Here is a 25,000-nt window from a genome sequence, read left to right as displayed (position 1 = left end):
ATTGAAGGGTTAGGACATTCTAAATACACCAAAAATGTTCCTCTAACCAAGACCTTTCTAACAATAAAGAACTTGTTGCTGTTTGATAAAATGGCACTTAAGAAATGTTAAGAAACCTTGAGGTTCATCTCCCCTCGGAGGTAAAAAAGAAGGGGGGGGGGGGGGTGCACAAAAATAGTTCCAAAACCAAACATATTCAACCAAATCGTGTGAAAATTGCTGACACATAATCAAAACGAGCTGACAAACATTGTGTGTAAATTTCAGACCTAAACCCTTACGTTTAAAGATTTTGTCATGTTTTCATCTTGGTCGAAATTTCAAGGTTGAGTTATCAGGAGGCTTAAATCAACTTTCATTTGGTATACGTATACCTTTACTAGACTTTTTCGGGAAAATATTTTACGATCTTTTAAATGGAAGGGTTAGTGGAAGGTCTTCTACTGCTTGAGAGGGAATGCTTTAAACCCTCCACATGTCAAATTTGGGCTTGGTTTGTTTTTTTGTCTCCTCTATTCCCCAAGACTGTAGTTTTGCCACTCGCAAACGACCTTCAAACTGCTGTATCTTCTTTGTTCTTTGACGGAATTATACAAAACTTCACACAAGTGTACTCCTGTGCTAGTTGTTCATGTACATTAAACGGAAACATCAGAAAATGAAACGTGAATTTTTTAAGATATTTCAAAAAAGATTTGGGTTAGCCGAGGGGAGATGAACCACGGATGAACCAAACTTAGGGTCCGAAGAAGGGCTGGCAAGTTTCGACATACACTCTCTACAGACTTATCCAGAGATCGCCATCTTGTTCTGCAGGCTTTCTGTACCTTTGTTGCGAGTTTTTCTTTGCTCTTTTCAGACATGCTTTCAAGTTCCTTCATCTCAGAGGAAATTTGCACATAAACTGCTGACCTTGCTGCGGAGTTTTCAAAGAAACTCCACAGCTGTCGAAGGACAGTTTCTTCTTGCGATATTGGGGTCAGGCTGTCATTTGCATCATTGCAAGCAAGGGCGAGGCGATGGCAGATACAGTGGATGTTAATGAGAGTTGGGACTGTTTCCCTCAGCTTGGCTGCCACCCCATCGCGAGAGCCTGTCATGACACTTGCCCCATCACTGGCTAGACTGCTAAGCTTGTTGATATCCAAACCATCTTTTGACAATTCTTCTTTGATTAGTTTCACAATGGTCGCTGCATTCGCTGATGTTGAGTTTTCTAGGACATCCTGAATGGACAGGAAATGGACCTCTGGTACACCTGTCTTTAGGTTAGCAAACTGCATAAAAGATATCAGCTGCTCTACCACGGAGACATCGGTGGCTTCATCCACCATCAGGCCGTAGCTGTCTGCGTTCTTTTCCTTCTTTACTATTTCATCCTTCAAAGCTTTGGCCCAGCAGCAAAAACAATTCTCGCTGTGAACCCTGAGATCTGTGATCAAAACAACGTATTTCGGGAACGCCAAGAATCTCTTCTATTTCCAACAAAGATGTGAACTTGCGATAAGCAATTTCTTCTCTGGTCAACCAATATGCTGACAGGAAAGCATGGTGGAACACTGAATTTTTTGTCTGTAGCTGGGTTTCGAACTCTTTGTGAAAGTACGACACTTGTTTATTGTGCTCCCTCTGGATGGCCATCTCATGTTGTTGTGAGCCACTGAGTCCATCTTTTCCATCCAGTGCACTCTTTTTAAATCTTACAGCAGGGACCTGGTTAAACTTCTTTTGATGGTTAAATGGATTTTCACAATCGTGCATTCTGCACAAAAGGCAAAACATACTATTCCCCTCTTCATATACCAGCCACCACAAACCGTTCTTCTCACAATATCCAACTTCTCGATCAAGAATCCACTCATGTTTAAAACGACAATCACATATTAATTTCTTACAACCTTCTTTGCATTCATAAAATAGTGAAGTTTTGGTGACTCTTTAAAAGACTGGCTTATTAACTCAATTGTACGAGAAGTAGGGACAGGTTTGGTTGAATGATGTGTTGGCTTGTTTTCGGTGTCCACATGGGCTGCTGAAGAAAAATATAGGCCATGGTTATTCTAGTTATATTTTGTACCACCTTATGCGCTGGAGCAAAATAGTACTCAAGAAATTATTCATACTAACTGCAACATGAGCTTCACCACTTTGAAGTGTACTTTCATTACATCCTCCTTCATTCCCTGTGGTGTTTTGAAAAAATTTCAACATAAAGGATTTATTAAAGATAGTTACGATTTCGTGTTTTTAACCAACAGTCCTGTGACTGAAACTCTCTCACACAAAAAACATTACTATGCCTTTGTACGCCAACGTATCAACAGGTATACTTGTAAGCTTACGGTGGCCGAACACAGTTTTCGCGCGCGCTTTTGCTGATGCAATTCAGCGCGCGCACAAGGATTGCGAGAAACAAACATGCCGTCAATGGAGCGGATATTTTATTCACTCAACTCGTACCCGCACTATCTGTCCTATGTTTCTCTATAGCTGGTGCAGTGTAATGAGGACTTTAATCTCTTATTAAAAAGATATGTTAGAAAAGTTAACGGTGCGAACTTAACCCGGTAATTCTCAGCTTTTTCGTTGTTACCGAAAGAACCCAGTTAAATGCAGCGCATGCGTAGTAAGTAAAAAAATTGCGATTGAATGGAAAATTGCTTTCTCGGAAATATGCCTGTTTCTTGAGAACCACTCTTTAGAATTTCACGAAATTTGGCACGAAAGTACGTTAGGAAATAAGTAACTGGATTATTGAAAAAAGTTGATTTTCAACAAAGGAAATTCTAGATAATCGAGTGAATCTTCAACGAGGGATAATTAAAAATCTCTCTGTTAAATTGTTAGCAAAATGGTGTTAACTTGTGAGTATCGTTACAAGTTCGTAGCATGCAAATCATAAAGAAAATCTAATGACTAGATTTTGTACAAATAAACAAAACCGATTTTCAAGGCCTCTTTATATTTATTCATGTCGTCATGGCAACAGCACATACGTCACCTTAACTATCAAAATTACAAAGTTTGTGTTGTTAACTTACTTGCTGCCAGTTTTGGCGACCGAGAGATCAAGGGTTTTAGAGAAAATGGCGAAAGAAACACAGGTATCAAAAACTGTGTTCAGCCCCCTGAGAGAACCCTCGCTTTCTGTCAGTAAGGAAATACTGCAAGTCCAAAAGTTGTCTCTCACAGAACTAAGCAGCTTGGCACTTGATATTGTTTCAATATTTCCAGTAAAAAGGAGCCAACAAAGTTACAGGGGTTTAATTAAGTGTTACCACAACTACATTACTGGTGATTGCTCTACTGAGTAAGAACCCAGTTCAAAGAAAGCTGAACGAGTGCTTAATGCACAGATCATGATTTGAAGCGTTGAAATCACAGAAATACAAAGGTTTTACATTATGCATGCAATACATGCGAAAATGAATAAAGGTCCTTACCTTTGCTTTGCTCATTTGACGGAGAGTGAAAAAACGTGCTCAGAAATGTCTGCCTCGGTTTCTTTGGCGCGGACGCCATTTTGGCACATGCGAAAGCCTTGGATCTAGTCCTATGAAAATGTCCCAGGTGTTCCACGACCCTTCGATCACCTCGATCTGCTTCAGCTTTTTCTACTTCAACCGAAAGGTTGACAAGTTTAAAACTCCTGAAATGTGCCTTTACTTAGAATCAGACGTTTGAGCCGGATGTTTGACAATTATTTTTGCAGGATCTTTTCATTTTTAAGCCGGTTTCTTGCTGGATCCTGTTCTGTGAAAATGTCGCAGGCGTTCCACGACCCTTCGATCCATCGCGCGTGGTAAAGGTAACCACGTTTAAATCTCCAGAAATGCGCCTTTATTTCGACTCAGACGTTTGAGGCGGATGTCTCACAATTATTTTTGTTGGATTTTTTCCTTATTTTAAGTTTCTCACCAAAATTAACAGTAAGTGAGACGAAAGTAGCCGGCTGTTTTGGCCGGCTACCGGCCCTTATTGACAGCACTGCTGGTTACCCAGAAACTCTCTGTGTCGTGAACTTACCTTTTCATTTTAAAATGTAAGTCGTACTTTTCGGTCTATTTTTTAATCAGATGTTCCGAGGAAAACGATTCACCTCTGTAAAGCACTAAACTTTGAAAAATCTGAGTTCACTATTAAATCACTTTAGGGCGGGAGTTGTTGATCTGATATTAAAAGACAACTCCTTTTACAAGTATGCTCTCAGTAGGCTATAGAAAATTGGTGAACTTGAACTTACCTGTTTCAGAGCTGTAACTACTACAACTGTAATATGCAGACCGCGTTGTCGGGTAGACAGGTCTGTATGTAGTCATGGCTGAAGCATTTGTTGGAAAGCTGTGTCCCGTTTGGTACAGTGCCAGGAATCCCGAATAGGTGACGTAGGAAGAACGGAACTTAACAGTTAGAGAGTTGGATGAGGAGGAGACGGAGGCTGGAATTTGAGACCCACAGTACTTCCCAAGCAGAAAGTTGTAGTAACCATCTCGCACCTCCACGTGGCCGTATGCACAATTAGAGTAATACCCCAAGTGGAATCTTATGAACTTCAAATTAACCCTTTTCCCCGAAGGTGCTTCAATACGCCAGTCACATGAACTGTGGGCCGCAAAACTCCAAGGGAAATTAGGACTGTAAATTACGCCAGCTGAGGCGCCAGGAGTGATTGCTGGACAACCTGAAATGCGTGAACAACCAATTATAACTTGCAGTAAATGGTTTGAACCCGGGGGTAACATGTGATGACTTCCGCACAGGTTGTCGAAACGTCAGTCACTACCACCGACAACAGTCCTTCTCAGAACTACACTGACCCGGACGATCAGACTACACCTTTACAATTATAACTTGTCAACATAAATGACACCCGAGATGTTTTCCAACGTAAAACCCACTTAACATCTCTTGATCCCAGTTGCACGCGAAGACCTTTGCTTAGAGAACTAGACTGTGAATGGAAAGGCGAAAAATGTCGCTAAAACAGATAAGGGCTCGTGGTTAGAGCAAACTTCGCTCAATCACAACCCATCAGCAAGTTCTGCCGGGGCAGTTCAAGCCACGTAAACTCGAAATTGCCGAAATTAAATGACAAAATGTTACGCGCAACTGCTAAACAGTTTTGCACGGGATGTATCTTTGCGAAGAGTCTACTGGGACTCCGCTGGACGCCTTTTGTACTTGTTTTTTCATAGGAAAGGCGTTACCTTTCCTCTCCAACAATTCTGTTTATTTCGTTGTAAGGTAACGATCTCTCTGTTGATTTCTTTGCAAATCCCTTACTTTGAGTCCTCAACATAGTCCGTCCAATTTATTATATTGGTTATCTTATTTTAATTGCATCAGATCTCATCTATGAATGTACAAGAATCAAGAGGATTCCCTCTGTGTAGAGATTTTGTGTGAGCGAATTAAACTATTTAAGACCCACCTGATGAGGAATTCAGCACTCTGTAGTGTGCCACAAACCCTCTCCTTGTCACACTTATATCTGAAGTGAATTTCAAGAAGATATTACGACCTGTAGAATACGCTGGCACAGGAAGACTGCTTCCACAGCTTTTTGACAAACGAGTGCTGTACTGATCAGTTCCATCATAAATTTCCACACTGTCACAACTACAGCTACTACAATCTTCCAACTCGAGTTCTGTGAAGTAGATGAGAACTTTATGGCCGTAGGATGCCACGATTTTCCATTTACAATTCTCCGAGTCATAATACCCAGGGTATCCAGGACTGAATATGGTGTCATTTCTACTGTCTTTGGGATATATCGTTTCCACCCAATAGGGACAAGCTGACGCTAAAAAAAAGAGAAGGAAATTAATATCACTTTAGTTATATCGCACTAGTTCACCTCCAGCTTGGCACTGCAGGTCAGCGCTGACTGTATCTTACTTGAAACAGTCTTACAGATAGTGTCAAAGTTTAGCTTTAACTGAGGATATCTTAAATTGTACACTCATATCTAAACTCAGCCATCGCGCTAAGATATCAAATCAGACTAGAACTTACCTTCGACAACTTGATACTCGGCAGCAAGAAAAACTGAAAATATTTGAAATATTAGTTACAAATTGTCCAGTCATGAAATTTTTCAATAACGGTAGTTCTTATGAAGAACCTAATAGAACGCATGAAAACATTGGCGCACCTTCACTACGCCGATTAAAGCTTTCGAGCAAAAGTGAAATGCAACCAAACGGGTAGCATCGTGAACATCAACAAGTCCGGTGCACACGTTTGCAAACTGACTTGATTCTTTTGCTTCTTACGTGTTCGTATTTTGGACAACAAGCGTGAAGACCCTGAATGCAATAGTCTCGCTCCTTGATAAGTTCTTGGAATCGCAAGTTGCAAAGACGCCCCGCTAGACCTGAGTGACACATTTTGTGAACACTTACAAACTTTGACCAAACGAAACGAAAAACGCATCGCTCTCATAATTTATATTCGTCCATCCGTTGTGGTCGGCATCATGCATAATCAGAACTAGACCAAAATTCTCGAAGGTGATTGGTAAATCACCAGCCCGATTACAGCACTAAATGGACAGTGTATGCGTCATGCTTGTAACTGGACAGTACGCGTCATGTGCGCGCTGATGTCGTTCACTTCGCCGAGTCGACAGTTGTTGTTGTTTTTTTTTAATGAAAACGTATAACCAATGGCTAAGTTTTTTTTTCGCAAATTTTGTCATAGTTTTGACTACTAATTCGTAATTAAAAAATCGGACTCCAATTTTGTCGATCACTTCTACTATTACAGACCGAATTGGACTCCACTCCTATTACCATTACTGATAAGTGATAGCTAGAACTTATTGTTTGCTCCAAGTGGACAAATTCGAGGCCATTGCATCAATAAAGTAACACCCGTTTACAGTCTACAGGATAAATGGGCCTAGAATTGTGGCCGAGCCTCCTTCAACACAAACCAAAAATACCCTGAATCACAAAGATCGCCACAGGAATAATTCTATGTGCACATAAAGCATTACCATAGAGTCATATGATGCTTTATGTGAGTGCCAAACAAATCTATCGATCCAATCATATACCGATTTCTTGTGGGTATATAACACCAGTATTGGAATCATATGATGACGTAATTGATGAGAAGCACGCGCAACTAGTTAAAAAAGACACATTTTCAGTGGCTTACGACTCCCACGTTATCACAGAAAATGAGTGAGAAAATAAGCGAGAAAATGAGAAGCAGCTTGCCATGGTAGTTTTACTTCTTTCTTGTCTTAATTCAGTTTGATAAACACAGGTATTTGTATTTCAAGTTTGAATTGAATATCAAAACCCCCCAATCGGTACAGTTGTCCATTCTTGCCACGAGTTTATTGGAATGTATTGAAGATTTTGAGAATTAAGTTAAAAGTTGATTTCTTCTCAGAGTTAAACATGCACGTAATCAAATCTTTTTTTTCTGAGACATCTGTACATAAAACATGGACTGATAATAATTCAAAAGCTAGAAATTAGATTACCAACATGAACATGTATTCCATGAATTTTCATTACAAGATTAAATTGAGTATCAAGATAAAACCATGACCATGAAAATGTATGCAGTGCTCTAGATCTTGGAACTTTATCGTCATTTTATCCACAATTACCCTTTCCCATCCAAAATACTCTTTCAAACTTCCATCGTTTACAGAAAGCTGTACAGAAAATATGTGCTTAACATAATTTTATCAGACTATCATTGCTTAGAAAGTACATGACAATAAATGTCTGAAAAACAGGTTATCAATTGTGAAACCAACTGCATATTCCATGACAGTTACTTATGGATCGAGGATACTGAAATGCATCTTTTCATCATGTACAGATTGTGCGAAATGTTTTCAAAATGACAAAATTAGAAAAAAAAAATGTGATAATGGAGATATCCAGACAGATTGGCTACAATTTCACAAGAGATTTAAAATTGAGGGGTTGATAGGTCTGGCACCACCAGGATGTTTGCAGCCTGCTTGAGTGCCAGAATTAAATTAATTCCTCAAGTTGAGCAAAGATAGCAGAGAAGTTCAAAAGGTGTAGCTTGCCTTTGAAAAGATGTGAATTCAAAAGAAAACAAGCAAACTGCTTGGGATGCACCTGACTGGTTAAAAGTTAGGGCAAATTATCTGCACCAATCACCAAACATTGTTAAGCGAAACCAAAGTGATCCTACATAGATTTAGACTATTAGTCATAAATTGCTCTATTGGACTGGAGAGGTAAAGCAAACTATCATACATGTACATTTTTTATTGTTTGTATCTCACTCTTTTGACAGAGAAGTAAATTTCTTAAAAAAAGGATATTCACTAATTAAATTTTCTTACCTCTCAGTCTAAACTCTTAAACTGCCAAAGAGACGTGAAAATTACATAAAAGCTGTGATGAAGGCAAATAAATGCTTACTCAAAGAATGCTATACAAACTTTTATTGTGGATAAATTGAATGAATAGACATGAAGCTTGTCACAAAAGAAGTTATGCGCTATGATGTTTGAGCAATGAAACTTTCCCGGGATTCTTGTCAAGGAAGGAGACTTACTTGTTAAATAGAATTTTCCCTAAATCCTTTCCAATTATTGTTTTAAAGTGTCTTTGTCATGTGTTTGTGGTATAAAATTGTAAACATTTTCCTAAATTAAGTTGCTTAGTTACGTGAAGTATTGGTCTTTGGCTGCAAGGAATATCTTGTAAATATATAAAATATAAAAGTTTGTATAAGAAAGTGCAAGGCCTTGTCAAGTAAAAACACAGCACATTTTCCAGTGGCACTGCTACAGAAAATTATTAGGGGACAACTTGTAGAGTAAAATTTTCTTATTAAAGTAAAAAAAGGCTGATTTCTGTTCTGAGCAGAAAAGGCTGTGCATAATACATGTGGCTTTAAGGCATTCAGTGTATGGTGCTGCACTGGTGAACAGAGTCACATCATTTACTTGAAAGCATTTTGTCAACTTAGCTGTGATGTTTTCATCCTCATCTATCTGAGAGGTTAATAGCTGTTTACACTATATGCATACTGAGATTCACGCACTAAAAAGGTGTGAAATAAATTTTCATTAGAAAGCTGGTTTAAAAGGTAGAGAACCAATCAGGAGCCTTGTATTATGTTTTGATACGTAAGTGAACTATATCTATCAGTTTACCAGCTGCTACCGCTAAACCCCGTGGGATGTTTGGAGAACATGATAAAATTTTGTAAACCATGAAGAAAGTGAAATTTATTTCAATTCTTAAAACTTAGCTGGTGAAATTTATTTTGATTGTGACAACTTAGCTTAAATTCTTTAATAACATTTTTAGACAACACCACAACAAACACCTTTTATATTCTATACACTGATACAAACACCATTTATATTCTAAATTGTTACCATGCTCAAACGAATGTAAAACATTTCTCATGCAATAAGCAGCCACAATTGGGGTGTGTCAACACGAGCCCTGTGCAACCCTTTCTATTGTGCCTTTTTCATCAAAATGGATAGGAATGATACAACAGAATGAAATCTTTGGAAATGTAAAAAATACAGTAAGAAAAACCAATCAACAAAACAATCTATACTTTGTTCGTAATCTATACTATGTTTGTAAAACAAGGATTCCGTAACCCCTACTCATTGGGTATTTACTTTTGAGGGCGTGAGGATCATTGTAAGATGTGAATGAATATAAATGACAACAACTAAAATATATGTAGCCTACCCCTAAAGAAGCAATTATAACAGCATACAATGAATGTAACACCCCAAAGAAAGGGTTACATAATCCATGATGAAGACATCCAGCTGTTTTGTTTACTCACAGTACACTATTTTCCTTTAACCAAATTTGTTTCTATTACCTCAGTTTAAAACAAAGCTTTCACTGAGCCTCCTTAAAGTTTACAGAAAGTGCTTAAAACACTTTAACTTGGCAAAAATATAAACAGTTGCCACAAGAGTTACTCACAGTACACTATTTTCCTCTAACCAAATTTATTTCTATTGCCTCAGCTTAAATCAAAGCTTTCGTTGAGTCCTCCTTAAAGTTTCCAAAAAGCGCTTAAAACACTTTAACTTGGCAAAAATGTAGAGAGTTGTCACAAATCTTGAGTACATATTCACTTGACAAGTGGTTTTGTTCTCATGTAATGAATACAATTTTCAGTAAAGATATAAATGAACATTCAGTTAGTTTACCACTACAATTTTCTTGATGCAAAAACATGCCAACTTGTCCTCTCAGGAAGTAGTTTAGGGAATTCTAGTGGAGAATTTCAGAAGTTCTTTTATTTTAATCCTGAAACCAAAAATAAAGGCTTGAAACAGAGTAATCAGTTAGTAAGCTGCAATTTCAATAAAAAAATTGATACTGTTAGAAAAATAATTCTTTATCTTTGTTTTTGGCAATCAAAGTTTCTATTTTTTTTCCCTCTAAACTAAAGGCCTTTAACAAATTAAAAATCTGGGAATCTGCTCTGAGTGGCCCTATTTCACAGGAATGAAGATAAAAAAATTGATACTGTTAGAAAAATAATTCTTTATCTTTGTTTTTGGCAATCAAAGTTTCTATTTTTATTTCCTCTAAACTAAAGGCCTTTAACAAATTAAAAATCTGGGAATCTGCTCTGAGTGGCCCTATTTCACAGGAATGAAGATGTTTCAGTTTGCTAAGGGTATACAGGCAAATATACAACATTTTTTACCAGGGCACATGTCATTATGTGGAAAGCACAGAGAACAAAACTACAAAGGAGAAATCAAAGCAAGATCTTTGACTGTTCAAAGAAGGTTGAGACAAAAAAGACAATGTAAAGAATAAGAAATACATACCACAGCCCCCCCCCTCCAAGGAATTAAACATGCATTTGTATTCACTGAGTCTGTTGAACATTACAATTGAACCGTCAAGCTAAGGATGGCTTGTTTTAAGTATTTAGAGGTAATCTGATATTTGTTCTTGTTTGCTGTCAGTGCGTCGCATTAGTTCTATTGGAAATGCAATTTATGTATGGTTTACATCTTTTATGACTGATTTGTTAACCTTTGACTTGAATCTGTTTCACAATAACTTTTTCATTAAACAAGAATTTAACCTCTGCCTGTATCATTGCTTTGTATCAGAAATCTCACTTGCTCTATGTCCCATCCTACCAAATTGTGTGTAAATACCATTAGGGCTGACCTCCCATGAACTATTCTTACTAGAAGGGCTCTAAATCACTCAGAGAAAATTACCACCCAGTCTCCTTTACATCTATCGTTTACAAAATTGGTGAAAAAATTGTTTTTGATAAATTGCATAAGTTTTGGCAAGAAACTGGTCTGATAAATGACAACCAATTCAGCTTTCTAAAAGGAAGATCCATGGTTAACACAGTTGTTATCATAGTTGAATGACTGGGCTAAATCACGTGATTTGTCTCGCCCAACTGATGTGGTTTTCCTTGACATGGTCAAGGCATTTGACAGTGTTCCTCACGAGTGGCTCCTGCTGGTGTTGACAGCTGCTTACATGCCTGGCTCAGGCACTTCCTGACAAGATGCAGGCAGCGCATGATTCTAAGAGGATCTAGGTCTGATTGGTCTAGTGTTACCTTTGGTACCCCACAAGGGACCATTCTCAGTCCATTGTTATTTCTGATCTATATCAATGATATAACCAACTGTGTTTCGTCAACTGTGAAACTTTACACTGACAACACAAAGATCTATCATCAAATAATCGACCCTATTAAGGATCCTCAGCTTTTACAAATGGATCTTTCTAACCTGATGGAAAGGAGCATGTAAGTGGCAGTTGCGGTTCAATGCCGACAAGTGTGAATCCATGCGTATAACCCATACACGCAACAAGTCTACTAAGCAATATATGTTAGATAAACCTTTGAAAGACGCAAAGAGCTTGAAAGAGCTAGGTGTCACAATATCAAAAGATCTCTCATGGGCTAACCATATTAGCATAACTGTGAACAAAGCTAAAATTTTTAGGTTTTATGAAATGTTCTGTTGGCACCACCAATGTAAATGTTTTACAACGCTGTATCTATCTTTGGTTCCACCAATTCTTGAATATGCTGTACCTGTTTGCTGCCCTTACCTCCTCAAGGACATTTGCGCCTTGGAGAGTATACAAAGAAGGGCATCTAGATTAGCACTTAACCAACGCAAAGGAGAAATGCCTTATCTTGACCATTGTAAATTGTTGAAATGGCGATTGTTATCTGATTGTAGAATTTACCTATCTTTAGTTGAGTGCTATACAATACAATACAATACAATACAAACTTTATTGACACTCCCTGAAGAGGGTTTTTCAGTGATAATTAAGTTTGTCTTTGGTTACTATCATTTGAATTTTAATGATTTCTTAGAATTCTCAAAAGTTGGGTCCACAAGAGTGAATCATCCCTTTAAAATTGTATGTTAAAAGCGCAAGACCCAATTGTTATAAGTATTCTTTTTATATTGATTTTTATAGTCCCAATATGGCACGATCTTCCAAGAGACATAGTACAGGCTGAAAGCTTTTATCATTTTAAAAATAAGCTTCATTATTATCTACTTAATTAATAAATTTTAAATTAGACCCATGTGTTAATTAACATCTAGATTTTTGAATGATGGAATTGTATTTTCATGTTTTTATTTTGCATTTTCTATTTCTGTTTGAGAGTTTTAATATGGGGCTATATAACCTCTTCACTCCCTTTTCAAGATGTTTAATTATTTAACACTATGTTTTTTTCCCTGTAATTAAGCTTGTTTACATCCAGAATAAAGTTAGTATGTATGTATGTATGCATGTTATCTTTCTGTAAATATTCCACTATTTTTAATATGTTAAATAACTCATTACCAAATTTGACTTTTTATCAACAAATGCACACTTTCCCAAATGCTTCATCAATGAGACCACCTCATCCAACATAAAAAAGAATTCATCAGAGTAAAGGACTTGGTTACATTTTCAACCAAAATTTTAGTCAGTCAGTTTTAAATAACTTTTAGAAGAATAGCAATGATTAGGTCACCAATATTTACAATTGATCTAACTTCCAATGATGATTCTGAGGTACTTATCCGCTCTTCTATTACAACATGTAACTTCTTGGGCCAAGCAGCTCATACTTCTTGACCAATCGGCAGCTACCATAATGGCCAGAGGCTAGCCAGTCATGTAAATTGTGATTTCCATGTAATTTATCCTGGTGACCCCTTTTATACATCTTACCATAAATACAGGTAGCTGAGTCTTCACAAAGTAAAAAGAAATTTCAGTAGAAATCTGTGGCCAGTTCAAACACAATGTCATGAAATTGCACCAAGGTGCCATAGAAGGTCTAACAACTCCTGCTGGAGTTACACTTTACTCTCAAATAATTGGCATAAAGTTTCAAAACTTAGCTGTTTTCTGATACAAAAGTGACTCACCAGATTGATATTTATTTTACATGATATCAATGGTTAAATCATAAGAAAAGGCTTAGTGCCAGGAGTTTGGTTTACATGGCGTCTGCACATAGCAAAAATTCTTTTAATAACTCTTTTATCATCTCTAACATCAGAACTGAAATTTAGTTCAGTCTAACTCATGGTTATCCTTCAAGTCCTATAAACACCAATACCTCTTACTAACCAAGTTAGAGGTCTGTATTATAAGATATGGGATTTATAGCCCATGTGAGAAGCATGCTGGCCATAAATCCAAGTTGTAACATAATTTATTGTATCTGTGGGTTCAAATAAGGGGGGGAGGGGAAGATTTAAATTCAAATAAACTATTGAATTTAGCAGGCCATACAGTGAAATACTGCACAGAAAATTCATCAATCGTGGCATTTTTGGATCTTTTATGATACAGAGAAGACAACCACATCATTACGCGAGTCATCATCGATAACTCAAGACCCTGAATTCCACTGTTGAATTTAGGCACTCGTCATTAAAGATTCAAACCTTCTTCACAACACAATTTTCATTTAAGATTCAGATCTTCTCCACAACACACTCCTCATTTAAGATTCAAACCTTCGCAACACGCTCTTCATTTACGATTCAAACCTTCGTCACAACACACTCGTCATCTAAGATTCAAACCCACTTCACAACATTGAACACGTTTACGTGGAATTACACCTGTGATCGGATTCGCTGTAATCTACCTCTCAGTTATAAACAGTAGATACAAGTTCTTCTCGCACTAGTGCACTTGTTGGACAAATAATTTGGTGACTAAAACGAGATCAATACAACGCAACAAATAGTTGATAGGGGCTATCAAGAAAACATTGAGCATTTTTGCGTTGCGAGTGGACCTTACCAAGGAATCGTTTCTGCACCTTTACCGCATTATATTCCAGAAGGAAAACCTGACTATTTATATGGTGAGATTTTACGGATAATTTGCCATTCTCTATGTATTTCCATTTCACATTAAAGCTCATGGCAAGTATTTTCAATTTCGCTTCACACACGAATTTCCGCATTGAAAAGTGCTACCGTCATGGAAGTGTTGATCAGAGGTTCGTCTTTGCAGACGTAACTAAGAAAAACGATAACCGCTCTAACGCAACAATACATGCGTGAATTGTCTCTAAAGCATATTCACAACGATATCGACAATTTCCTTCTAAGAACTACACAATAACAACGAAATCCAAATCATTTGTATAAAGCCATTTAAAAACAAACCTAACGCTATAAGGCGTTCGTCCGCAAGTCGACATTTACGAAACCGGTAAAATTTCGTGGCATTCAAGAGTTTCGACGTCCTAGCAATAATTTTAATAAAAACAAATACCCCGGCATGCTTAACCTGGATGAAAAATGCATTCGTAGGCAGGGTCTCCACGCGTCTCGAGCACATTCTTGCTTGTCAAAACTACAATACAAGCTTGGCGGCGAACAGAGAGTAGAAAAAGAACTATCCTTTACTTTACTTACCCAAAGTGGTAAGCATCAAGCTGGCTATCGATGACATCTTCCCAGAAGTGTTTTTGAAATTTACGGACCAAAAACTATAGAATAAGAGACGATGACGTTTGCGCAGTAGGGTTAAAAACGCTTCAAGGATGAACTTTCCAAGGGTCATTCAAGGCCTTCTTTGACGACGTCGCGCGTTTCGCAAACATTGTTCCTGATTGGTTAACAAAGCGAGGTACTTAGCGGAGTTGCGAGTTGAAAAGTATACAGAACAACTGTGGAAGACAGTAAAACTCAACATCAGATGGTTTGTTTCTGTGGCTGGTATTACAACCAGGAACACAACAATTCGCCTTCATAATTTGAGAAAAATATGAGAAAAGTAACGATCTCAAGCACCTTTGCGCGTTGAAACTCGTTCCAGTCCTCTGCTCGTTTCTAAAGTGGCGAATAACTGATGCTGTTTTCTTTTCTTTTCTTTTCTCATTTTTATTCAATTGTACGATTCAAGGAAAATTCATTACTTGATTCGTGAATTCTATAGGAAAATTGATTACCTGACGAAGGGATTCCGCCATAGACGTACGGGCAATTTTTTGCCAGGGGGGTGGTGAACCATTTGCCCAAAAAGTTCGCGCAAGTTGCCCATATTTTTACGAAACAGTCGTCATATGATACACTAACATAGGCGTACATATAAAACAAGTTAAAATAAATAGCAGTCTCTGCCATTTCGACGGCCAAATATATCAATGGTACGATCCAAGTCTTTCTGTTACACCGACATCCATAAATTTTGTACTGTTGTCATTCGGAAGATCTGAGCCAACGTCTTCGGCGTGGATTTTACTGTATTTAAGGATATTTATTGTTTCATCGCCGTCGGTGAAACCCAGATGTGATTGATTTGGCGCATGAGAAACAGTAAATTTAACTCTCTTGACCTCTTGCCTATACGCTTGGTTCTTGCATGAGCGTCTTGGTACTCATCCTCGGAGACCCAGGGGCTTTAGGTCGATTTCAAGTTAGGGCATGAAGAGCCCCTGGGGACATTGTCTTACAAGACTAGTTCCAAACGGTCGCAGTCGTTCTGCCATCTGATTGGTGCCAGAAAATCTTTGTGTTTTTCTGCCCATTCAGAGTGAAGTGTACTTCAGAGTCCTTTCGTGTGTTTTAACACGGACATATACTAATAGCTTAGTTGCTCTCTATGTTTGTTTGGGCCGTGCGACGCAGATTTGCTTGAGGTGAAAAGTTTCAGTCTCAGCACACAATGTAAGAGAAATCGATCAGATTGTCCGTCAAAATCTTACCGGAAATTATACTTAATACTTTCGCAGGTATCACTAGAGAACGTGTTTTAAAGTTTGCGAGGTTTGTATACAACACAATGGTTGCAGTCATTGATATGTCGCTTTAAACGTTCAACGAGATTTGAACTTAAATCTTTCTAGATTTCAATTTTTGCATAATTTGCTGTGACTGAAACTTTGCCAATCCCGTGAAGTTATTTCGTCGCACGTGCCACGCAGGTATGTCGAGCAACTGGCGCTTTCGCCTACGTAGCTTTCTGCTTTCTGTGCGCGCCAAAATCTAATCTTCGCTTTGTTGTAAAGTCGTTCACAATACGGCTTAAGTTCGTGGACGACCTCCAGCAAGCGCTTAGAGAAAGCTTAGCTGTGTTTCCGGTTAGCTAATTAAAATCTGAACAAAAACTTATTAACGAGAACATCGTGGGAAGGAGAGGTTTTTTCGGGCAGTTACCGAAAGGGTTTGGAAAGAGTTTAATCTTTCAACTGCCGCCTAGAGTGTTGAAATTCTTGAGCTAGGAGGGCCACGGATTATCTTCTAGTCCCTTGGTCATTGTCATTTCCCCTCTTCTGTCGATTGTTGAAGACCAAGTTAACTACCTTTGATCATTGGGAATCGATCCGATGCTGCTTTCAATGGGAAAAACAAAACTAAAGACCAAGAAATAATGGATGGAAAGGGCAGGTTTGCTTTATTGCAAATGTCAGCTTAATATTACAGGGTCACCTACCCACATCTACTAAGCAAAAGTTTCCACGCTTTGCTTTTCTTTTTTTTTCAAGCGAAGATGAAATTAGATTTTGGTACGCACAGAGAGTTACGAAAGTACCAGTTGCTCGACATACCTACGTGGCACGTGCAACGAAATAACTTCACGGAATTGGCAAAGTTTCAGTCACAGCAAAAAGCTCAAGTCTCGTTTAACGTTTAAAGCAACATATCAATGACTACAACCATCGTGTTGTATACAAACCTCGCAAACTTTAAAACACGTTCTCTAGTGATACCTGCGAAAGTATTCAGTAAAATTTCCGGTAAGATTTTCGCGGACAATCTGATCAATTTCTCTTACATTGTGTGCTGAGACTGAAACTTTTCACCTCAAGCAAATCTCCGTCGCACGGCCCAAACAAACATAGCGAGCAACTGAGCTATTAGCATTTGTCCGTGTTACAACACGCGAAAGGACTCCAAAGCACACTTCACTCTGATTGGGCAGAGAAACACAAAGATTTTCTGGCACCAATCAGATGGCAGAACGACTGCGACCATTTGGAACTAGTCTTGTAAGACAATGTCCCCAGGGGCTCTTCATGCCCTAACTCGAAATCGACCCACAGCCCCTGGGTCTCCGAGGATGCCTGGTACTCAGCAACGATGTCTTTTTCACATTCGGAACAGGTAACGCGATGGCGATAGGCCCGCTTACGTTTTTGTGCGGCTGGTAATTAATCCACGACTGGAAATTCCCCACACTAACTAGTGCAGCACAGCACAGTGCCCAACAAAAAAAGTACAAATATGTATATATATCAACATATGCATATGATCCCCTTAAAAAAATAACCAGAAAGTGACCACGTGCTAGGCAACCATGTCTCGTGTGAATTTAACTGGCTTTACAACGTAGGCTCGATTACCAGTCACTGTTCGGGAAAAGAAGCCCGCACTCATCCTCCCGAAGGGGAAGATCAAAGACCGGACCTGGGAGACGGTGGAAATCGAGCCTATTAACAACGCTGACTTCAGTTTGAAACAGAAAATATCTCTTCGAAAAAAAATGCACAGACACATGTAAGCTTCTTTAAAAATAGCTTTGCCCAAATTTCTCGTGCTGCCCAAAAAATCTGAGTTGCCAAAAATTTGGAGGGGCTGCTTGTATTTACATTCGGTTTCAAACTTTTTAAGCAAGCTTCACACTATTTGAGGATAATGGTGGTATTTCACAGAATTTACAAGCCGTTTACTTTTAACATCTTTTTTTCAAATTTCCACTGAATTTGCTCGAGAAGGAAAATAATTTACAACTTTTATCTCTTTGGTGGCAAAACGGAAAGAAATGAAGTGTGCAAGGGAAAGCACTGAAAGTTTAACATCGCGATTAATATAAGGTGAGTACCTTGTAGTGTAAATACGTGTATTGATCGATATTTTTTTCTTTTAAAAACAAAGAAGTGTTTCATGAAAAGTCCAAATACTTTGATTTTTTTTTGTAGAAATTCACTACAGGCAACTGCCATTAGCTGAATCGTTGGGATGAGCATTCGACTGAAAGTTGATGGAAATATTCACTGGAGAGTTGTTGAACGATGCATTGGTGAAAGACCATCACTGCCGTTATTCATTGCTGTTGTGTCATGATTACCAACCTACTGATTGAAGTGCAAGGCTGTTAGCATCAATTTCTCGCAAAGCTTCAGTGCGTGGACCGCCGCTAGCGTTAGCAGCTGTGACAGTCGTAATGGTACGATTGAAAACTCAGCCAATAGGCTAGTTTCGAATTGTTAGTGCGAGAAAGTCTGGTAACTAATTAAGAGTACCAAGTCGAGGCTGAGGGGAATAAATGCTTATTTTGAAAGCAGATCGTAGCGACTGTAAGTGTGATATCAAGTTTTGTGCGATCGCTGTGTGCAAAAATAACTCTAAAAAACGGCGGGATCTCAACTTTTTCGAGTTTCCAGGCGAAGAGAGGCTTAGAAAAAAATGGATTGTCTTCTGTCGTCGGGCTGATAAGGAGTTTACGTCAGTCAAGAACTTACACATATGCTCTGAACACTTTGAGACGAAACAAATCGTAAAGAAACTTTCTGGGATCAAAAAATTAGTACAAGGTACGGTTCTAACAATTTTTAATCCATATTCAGTCCCTAGATGTTCGAATCAACGCGAAAAAAGTTCCAGTGAGCGGAGAAAACGAAATTCAACTGAAGACAACAAAAAGTATTTCCCGCCAAAATTTTCCATGTCTCCACTGAAAACGAAATTCAACTGAAGACAACAAAGAAGTATTTCCCGCCAAAATTTTCCATGTCTCAATGACTACGTGCTAAAGAAAGACAAAGTGCATGGAATAAAAGAATTCAAGGAAAAGGAGTGTGTGTCTGTTTCTTGTTAAACGGACATTGATCACCAACAAATGGACGATTTGATCAAAAATGTATGGATGTTACTAAAACTGGTAACGGGGAACGGGTGTACAGCGGTAACCCACCTGAGAATTCAAAATGGCGGAGTAAACGATGTTTACAAATCGCTAGGTCGCCGCTTGCAGCGAAATTAGACGACTCGGTTATATTTAACTATTGCCCAGGCGAAGCCACGAAGCCTAGTATTCAGAGGCGAGAATTTGAAGTCAACGTTTCTGCAATGGCTGCCACCATTTGTTCTGACCTCTCTCTTTGTTTTTCCTTCCTGAAATCTGCATCTTTTGGCAGAGTTTGGGTATGTTGGTTGTTTGCATTGCCCAACATCATTTTTAGCTGATAAGTAGCAAGGAGGTAATATCTTAGATTAACAGAAATGAGCTAGGAAACGTAATAACCAGCCTAGTTATTAAAATTACTACATACAGATATCTGCTTACCTCACAAGATAACATCAGGAACATATCTTTGTATCGACCCATAAACTTCCATGTAAACAATAGAGAAAGCAAACTTTGCCGGACTTTATCTAACATTTAATTTAACATTTAATCTTCGAAAGGCCCTCAAAGAAGCTTTGAAGACATGCTAAATGCCGCGAGCTTGTAGTTCTGAGTTGATTGTTCAAATGTTGTGCATGAATTGTAAGATACTCACCTCTCCGAGGATTTGATTTCTATGCAACCTGCAATGTCTACCAGACAAAAACTAAATTTATGAGGCACTCAACATTTCAAAGTAAAATCCTTCAATAAACCGTACACTTACCGTCCATGCTCTTTGCTCCGACGATCGCGTTCGAAGAGCACGTGCTCAAAACTAGTTGCCAGACCCTTTTAGTTCCCTTTACTCCGCCATTTTGAATTCTCAGGCGGGTTACCGCTGTACACCCGTTCCCCGTTACCAGTTCTGGTAACATCCAAAATGTGTCGATACGACAAGCGGAGAACAACAGAACATGGAATTCGAAACGAACTCAATGACAAGCCCGCATTAAAACGAAAACTTTTCACGGACGATATACTGAAAAATGACGAACCCGTGAAATTCTACATGGGATTTCCAACATTGGCCTGTCTTATGGCGATATTTAATCTACTTAAACCTGCAGCCGAGAAACTGAAATACTGGGACAGCAATAAGGGGAAAAAAGTCAATTTCCAATACAGACCTGTAAAAAAGAGTGGCAAAAGGAGAAGTCTAATCATCTTGCAAGAATTTATTTTGACCTTGGTAAGACTTCGATTGGGTTTACTTGTTCAACACCTGTTAGACACTCCTTCCATCTCTAAGTCTTCTGTTTGTATGGTGCTCACCACCTGGATCTTTTTTCTTACTGTTACTTTGAGAGATGTTTTGTTGACTTGGCCTTCTAAAGAAATGGTTCGCCTAAACTTTCCCCGGTCATTTATAAATTATCCATCCACTAGGGTTATAATTGATTGTACGGAGATATTCATTCAGAAACCTACCTCTCCTGCTGCACAGCGAGCCACGTGGAGCGAATATAAGAGCCATAACGCTATCAAAACGTTAGTTGGAATAACTCCATCGGGATTTTTCAGTTTTGTGTCAAAATTGTGGAGTGGAAGTACAAGTGACCGCAAACTCACCCAAAAAAGTGGAATTTTGGAATTGATTGGGGAAGGGGACCACGTCATGGCTGACAGAGGGTTTGCAATCAGAGACTTGCTGACAAAGCGAAAGGCCTTCCTAAATATGCCTCCCTTCTCTAAAAAAGGTAACTCAACCCTCAAGTTATTGCTATTTACAGGACAGTCCCCTACTTACCCACCATGCACACAACAGTCATTAGTAGCATCCTTTCCTCTCATGGATGTTTGTAACTTAAGAGTCACATTATAAAGACAATCTCGACTTGAAATAGAGACTTAACAAAGGATTGAAAAGTCAATATTAAACATTAATTTTTTATTTCTTTCAAAATAGGTCAGCAACTGTCCAAAAAGTCACTGAAGACAACAAGATCAATTGCCAGTGCAAGAATTCATGTTGACAGAGCCATTGAGAGACTGAAAGACTTCCATATTCTACCAGGAAATCTGCCTATACCACTTGTACCTCTTGCTGATAAAATATTAATAGTTTGTGCTGCTTTGTGTAGTCTACTACCTCCACTTGCAAAGTAGAACTCTCCAGTATGCTTCCAATTTGTCATAGAAACAACTAAAACTAACTTCACAATGCAAAGAAATCTTTCAGATTTATCTTACCCTTAACTTAACCCACTTAAAACTGTTGGTTTAGTTCACAAACAAAGAATGTTTTTTGGAATTCATCCACAGAAGATAACACTGGTTTACAAAAAAAAAGACTGGTGATCCACAATCACTTCTGTCGTGTTTACAATATATGGATCTTGGAGTACTGTCATATATTTCTTGAGTTAAAAACACAACATGCAAAAAAACAAGTGTATTCTCTAACCTGCAAACAGGTCATTAAGACTATTTTGCATCTTGTAAGTGTATAAATTGGCTTTATGATAGACAGAGCTTGAATTGTTACTCAAGTGTGAGTAACCTCTTCAAGAATCTTTCCACTGAGGAGTTCAGGCACCATGTGTTCCAAAAAGAACTTTGATAGCTTCCCCACCATTTTATCCCACAGTTCTTTGTCAAATGTAACAGGTACCACTAAGATTCCCTTGAGGGTGTAAATGATAAGATTACACTGTTCCAATCTTGCTAAAGCTAGCTGTCGTTGCATTTGATAGTTCCAAGATGTCTCTTTTTTTACATAGTATTTGCCAGCCACTACATCAAGGCAGTGAGCTGCTGCAACATGGGGTTAAAGATTTCTCTTGCTAAAAATGCTCTTGACCTCCAGAAGTGTCTTGGCACAACACTTACAAACTTGAATTTCTGTCTGGAGAAGCTACCAGATATGGATACTGCTTGTCTACAATAAGAACACTTCGAAAAACCTCCAAACCCCTATGTTTTGTTCTATGTTTCTTGATATACACTTTGATGGTCACAACTTCCTTCTCATGACCCCAAGGAAGCTGATGTGGGGTGCTATCCTCTCTAAGAGGAAAATAATTCATTAGCAAATTCACTGTATTTTTAGAATTGGTTGTCTCTTTCATGTGGCATACCTTGTAAAATATGGAGGCAGTTATCCTCCCTGCCCTCTGTGAAAACCAAAATTCTGAATTACTTGTACTTTGACTCATTGTTTTCTGAAATATTACCTCAGTTGCAAACTCAGAATGATGCAGAAACTCTAAAAAGCTACTACAATGCTCATATGTAGGATTTTACAAACTTTCAAAATTATTTTGAGCAACAAATATGTCAGCTAACTCTTTAAGGGAATACCCCTCTGCATATTCTACTATTTCCTCATGATCAATGTCAGCATATGTGATCTGGTCCAAGAGTTCTTCCTCGCTCACAGCCTGGACGGGGGGTTTTGTCATAAACTGCAAAGCTACACATGAAGGGGCAGCTTCTAACAAAGTATCATAAAATTTCTCTTGGAATGACTGGGAGAGATTATCAGAGCACAAAGGGTTAAAGTGATGAGGTTTTGGACAATCCTTAGATATTTTTCTATACTCTGATTTTTGAAATTTAACATTTTCCATGAGAACAGGATTTTCTGTGATTCTTTTCCCTTTCACCCAAAGGCAAGAAACTGAGGTGCAAGTCTCCAAGTCATTTCTTCTAAGAGTTGCTTCCAAATCAAACAGAGCAGCAGCTGTATGTCTGATCGTAGCTAGAAATCACAGAGCCCTGAACTGCGATCACTGAACTCTGGTGCCATATAACTGTGGCCGAGTGAAACCAAGCCAATACAAAAATCTTCAACAAAAACACCAGTTTTATGGGATGTGTTCGGCATGTTGTTTATCTGCATTACCTTTCGCCGAAACATCAACCTCGACTGGCTGCGCATCCACTGAAGCGAACGATCAACTCCGCGACTCTGTGAGCGTACCTCTAGTGCCCGATGAAGACATCCTTACTTCCTTGCGACAAGAAATCGGCGATAAAAGGCTGAAAATTGGCCACTTAAATGTTAACGGCTTGGTTAGTAAACTATGCGAAGTTCAACTAATCCTTGGCATCTCAGAAACTCATCTAAACGAGGATGTCTCAAATGATTGGATCTCGATATCGAATTACAACTTCGTGCGAAAGGATCGCGACAGGCATGGTGGTGGCGACCTTGTATACTTTAAAGAGAGCCTTACAATTCACCCTGTGCATACCTGGGATTCATACAACATCGAAGCATCGTGGGTAAACGTTACTATGAGGTCCCAGTCATCTCTCATTGGTTGTATATACAGGCCACCCCAAGATAATCTTTTTTCGATAGCTTTCGAGAATTGATGACAAATGTCTGGTTGAATAAGAAGAATGTTGTCCTCATTGGGGACTTTAACTGTGATTTGCTGATTAATTCAGGTAACAATGAATCAAATCTTGGCAGACGACTTAAAAACATTATACATAGCTTTAGTCTTACAAATGTTATAAACAGTCCAACTCGTATCTCAGACCATTCAGAGTCTTTAATCGATCTCGTCATTACCAGCCACCCATCCAAAGTGATAAAGTCTTCTTCTGTTGACCTTGGTATCTCCGACCATCATTTGGTCTTTGTTATTGTAAAACTTACACAGAAAAATGCCAAACCAAAAGTTATTTCAGTGAAGAAGTATACGTCAGTGGATATTAATAGGCTGAAGCGCGACTTTGATCAGGCACCCTGGTATGTGGCTAGCATCTTTGATGATATTGACGACAGCTTGTATACCTTAGAATATCTATATAAAAATGTTTTGAATGAGCACCTACCATCTAGAGAGGTCAAAGTGAAAGATAAATCCCTGCCATGGATCAATTCTTCAATTAGGAAGCAAATGAACCAAAGATAGGCTATTGAAGGAAGCTAAGTCTACAGGAGATCAAGACAAACGGATGCAATACAAAAGCAAGAGGAATGCAGTAAAGAAGCTTCTAAAAAAAGCAGAGGCTACTTACTGGCACAAGATGGTCAAGGAGTCCAAAAATCCCAAAGAAGTTTAGAAATTGACTGATCAAGTGCTCAGGAAAACTAAGGTTAAGTCTATAGGCCCAATAATCGATAATAACAATGCTACTGAAGGTGTAGTCTGATCGTCCGGGTGAGTGTAGTCCTGAGAAGGACTGTTGTCGGTGGTTGTGACTGACGTTTCGACAACCTGTGCGGAAGTCAACATCAGAGTCAAGTTAATGATTTTTGTCAGTAGAATGTTCTTATTCCAGTTTGTGTGAAATGATCGGTTGGTTTTGCCGTGATGTTATTGACAGTAAGACTCAAGTGACGTAAGTCGGTCGTGATTTGTCTGTTTCGATCTGTCGGTAAAGTTAGGTCGTTCTTTTTAGGCCGTTTGTGATGTTTATGTCGTGAATGAGTCGTTTGTACGGACGATCAGACTACACCTTCACATGTTACCCCCGGGTTCAAGCCATTTACTGCAACAATGCTACTATTACTGATAATTTCAGGAAAGTCGAACACTTCAATGACTTCTTTGTCAATATTAGTGAAAATCTTATGAAAAACCTGGAACCATTGGATTGTTCACTCCTACAAACCCATA

General features: G+C 38.6%; 3 protein-coding genes and 1 pseudogene across 4 annotated transcripts in view; 2 read left to right on the top strand and 2 right to left on the bottom strand.

The window, feature by feature from the left end:
- Positions 1–4,236, bottom strand: part of LOC148723582 (zinc finger protein 862-like) — an 8,719-nt pseudogene extending 4,483 nt beyond the window's left edge. Inside the window, exons 1-3 of the transcript XR_015992008.1 lie at positions 3,444–4,236; positions 2,128–2,183; positions 1–2,032 (exon numbers count right to left, since the gene is read on the bottom strand). The exon at positions 1–2,032 is cut by the window's left edge and continues 4,483 nt beyond it. The product of XR_015992008.1 is annotated as a zinc finger protein 862-like (transcript). The remainder of the gene's footprint in view (positions 2,033–2,127; positions 2,184–3,443) is intronic.
- Positions 1–15,259, bottom strand: part of LOC111334319 (bone morphogenetic protein 1) — a 26,038-nt gene extending 10,779 nt beyond the window's left edge. Inside the window, exons 1-4 of the mRNA XM_022940018.2 lie at positions 14,948–15,259; positions 6,019–6,051; positions 5,432–5,806; positions 4,244–4,681 (exon numbers count right to left, since the gene is read on the bottom strand). Coding sequence (XP_022795753.1) covers positions 4,244–4,681; positions 5,432–5,806; positions 6,019–6,051; positions 14,948–15,095 — 994 coding nt within the window. The 5' untranslated portion in view covers positions 15,096–15,259. The remainder of the gene's footprint in view (positions 1–4,243; positions 4,682–5,431; positions 5,807–6,018; positions 6,052–14,947) is intronic.
- The window catches only part of LOC148723568 (uncharacterized), a 401,859-nt gene that overhangs the window by 63,326 nt on the left and 313,533 nt on the right, over positions 1–25,000 (top strand). The window lies entirely within an intron of this gene.
- LOC111334310 (uncharacterized) lies at positions 20,410–21,677 on the top strand. Its single transcript, XM_022940011.2, has 2 exons — positions 20,410–21,121; positions 21,331–21,677. The coding sequence occupies exons 1-2, from the start codon at positions 20,434–20,436 to the stop codon at positions 21,528–21,530; spliced, it is 888 nt and encodes a 295-aa protein (XP_022795746.2). The 5' UTR covers positions 20,410–20,433; the 3' UTR covers positions 21,531–21,677.

The sequence above is a fragment of the Stylophora pistillata genome, chromosome 9 (assembly GCF_964205215.1).
Source record: "Stylophora pistillata chromosome 9, jaStyPist1.2, whole genome shotgun sequence".
Taxonomy (NCBI): domain Eukaryota; kingdom Metazoa; phylum Cnidaria; class Anthozoa; order Scleractinia; family Pocilloporidae; genus Stylophora; species Stylophora pistillata.
This window is presented reverse-complemented; position numbering and strand designations above follow the sequence as displayed.

Coding starts and splice junctions, on each gene's coding strand:
- LOC111334310 (XM_022940011.2), top strand. CDS start 20,434: ATGGGATTTCCAACATTGGCCTGTCTTATGGCGATATTTAATCTACTT. Junction 21,122..21,330: donor GCCTCCCTTCTCTAAAAAAG/GTAACTCAACCC, acceptor CTTTCAAAATAG/GTCAGCAACTGTCCAAAAAG.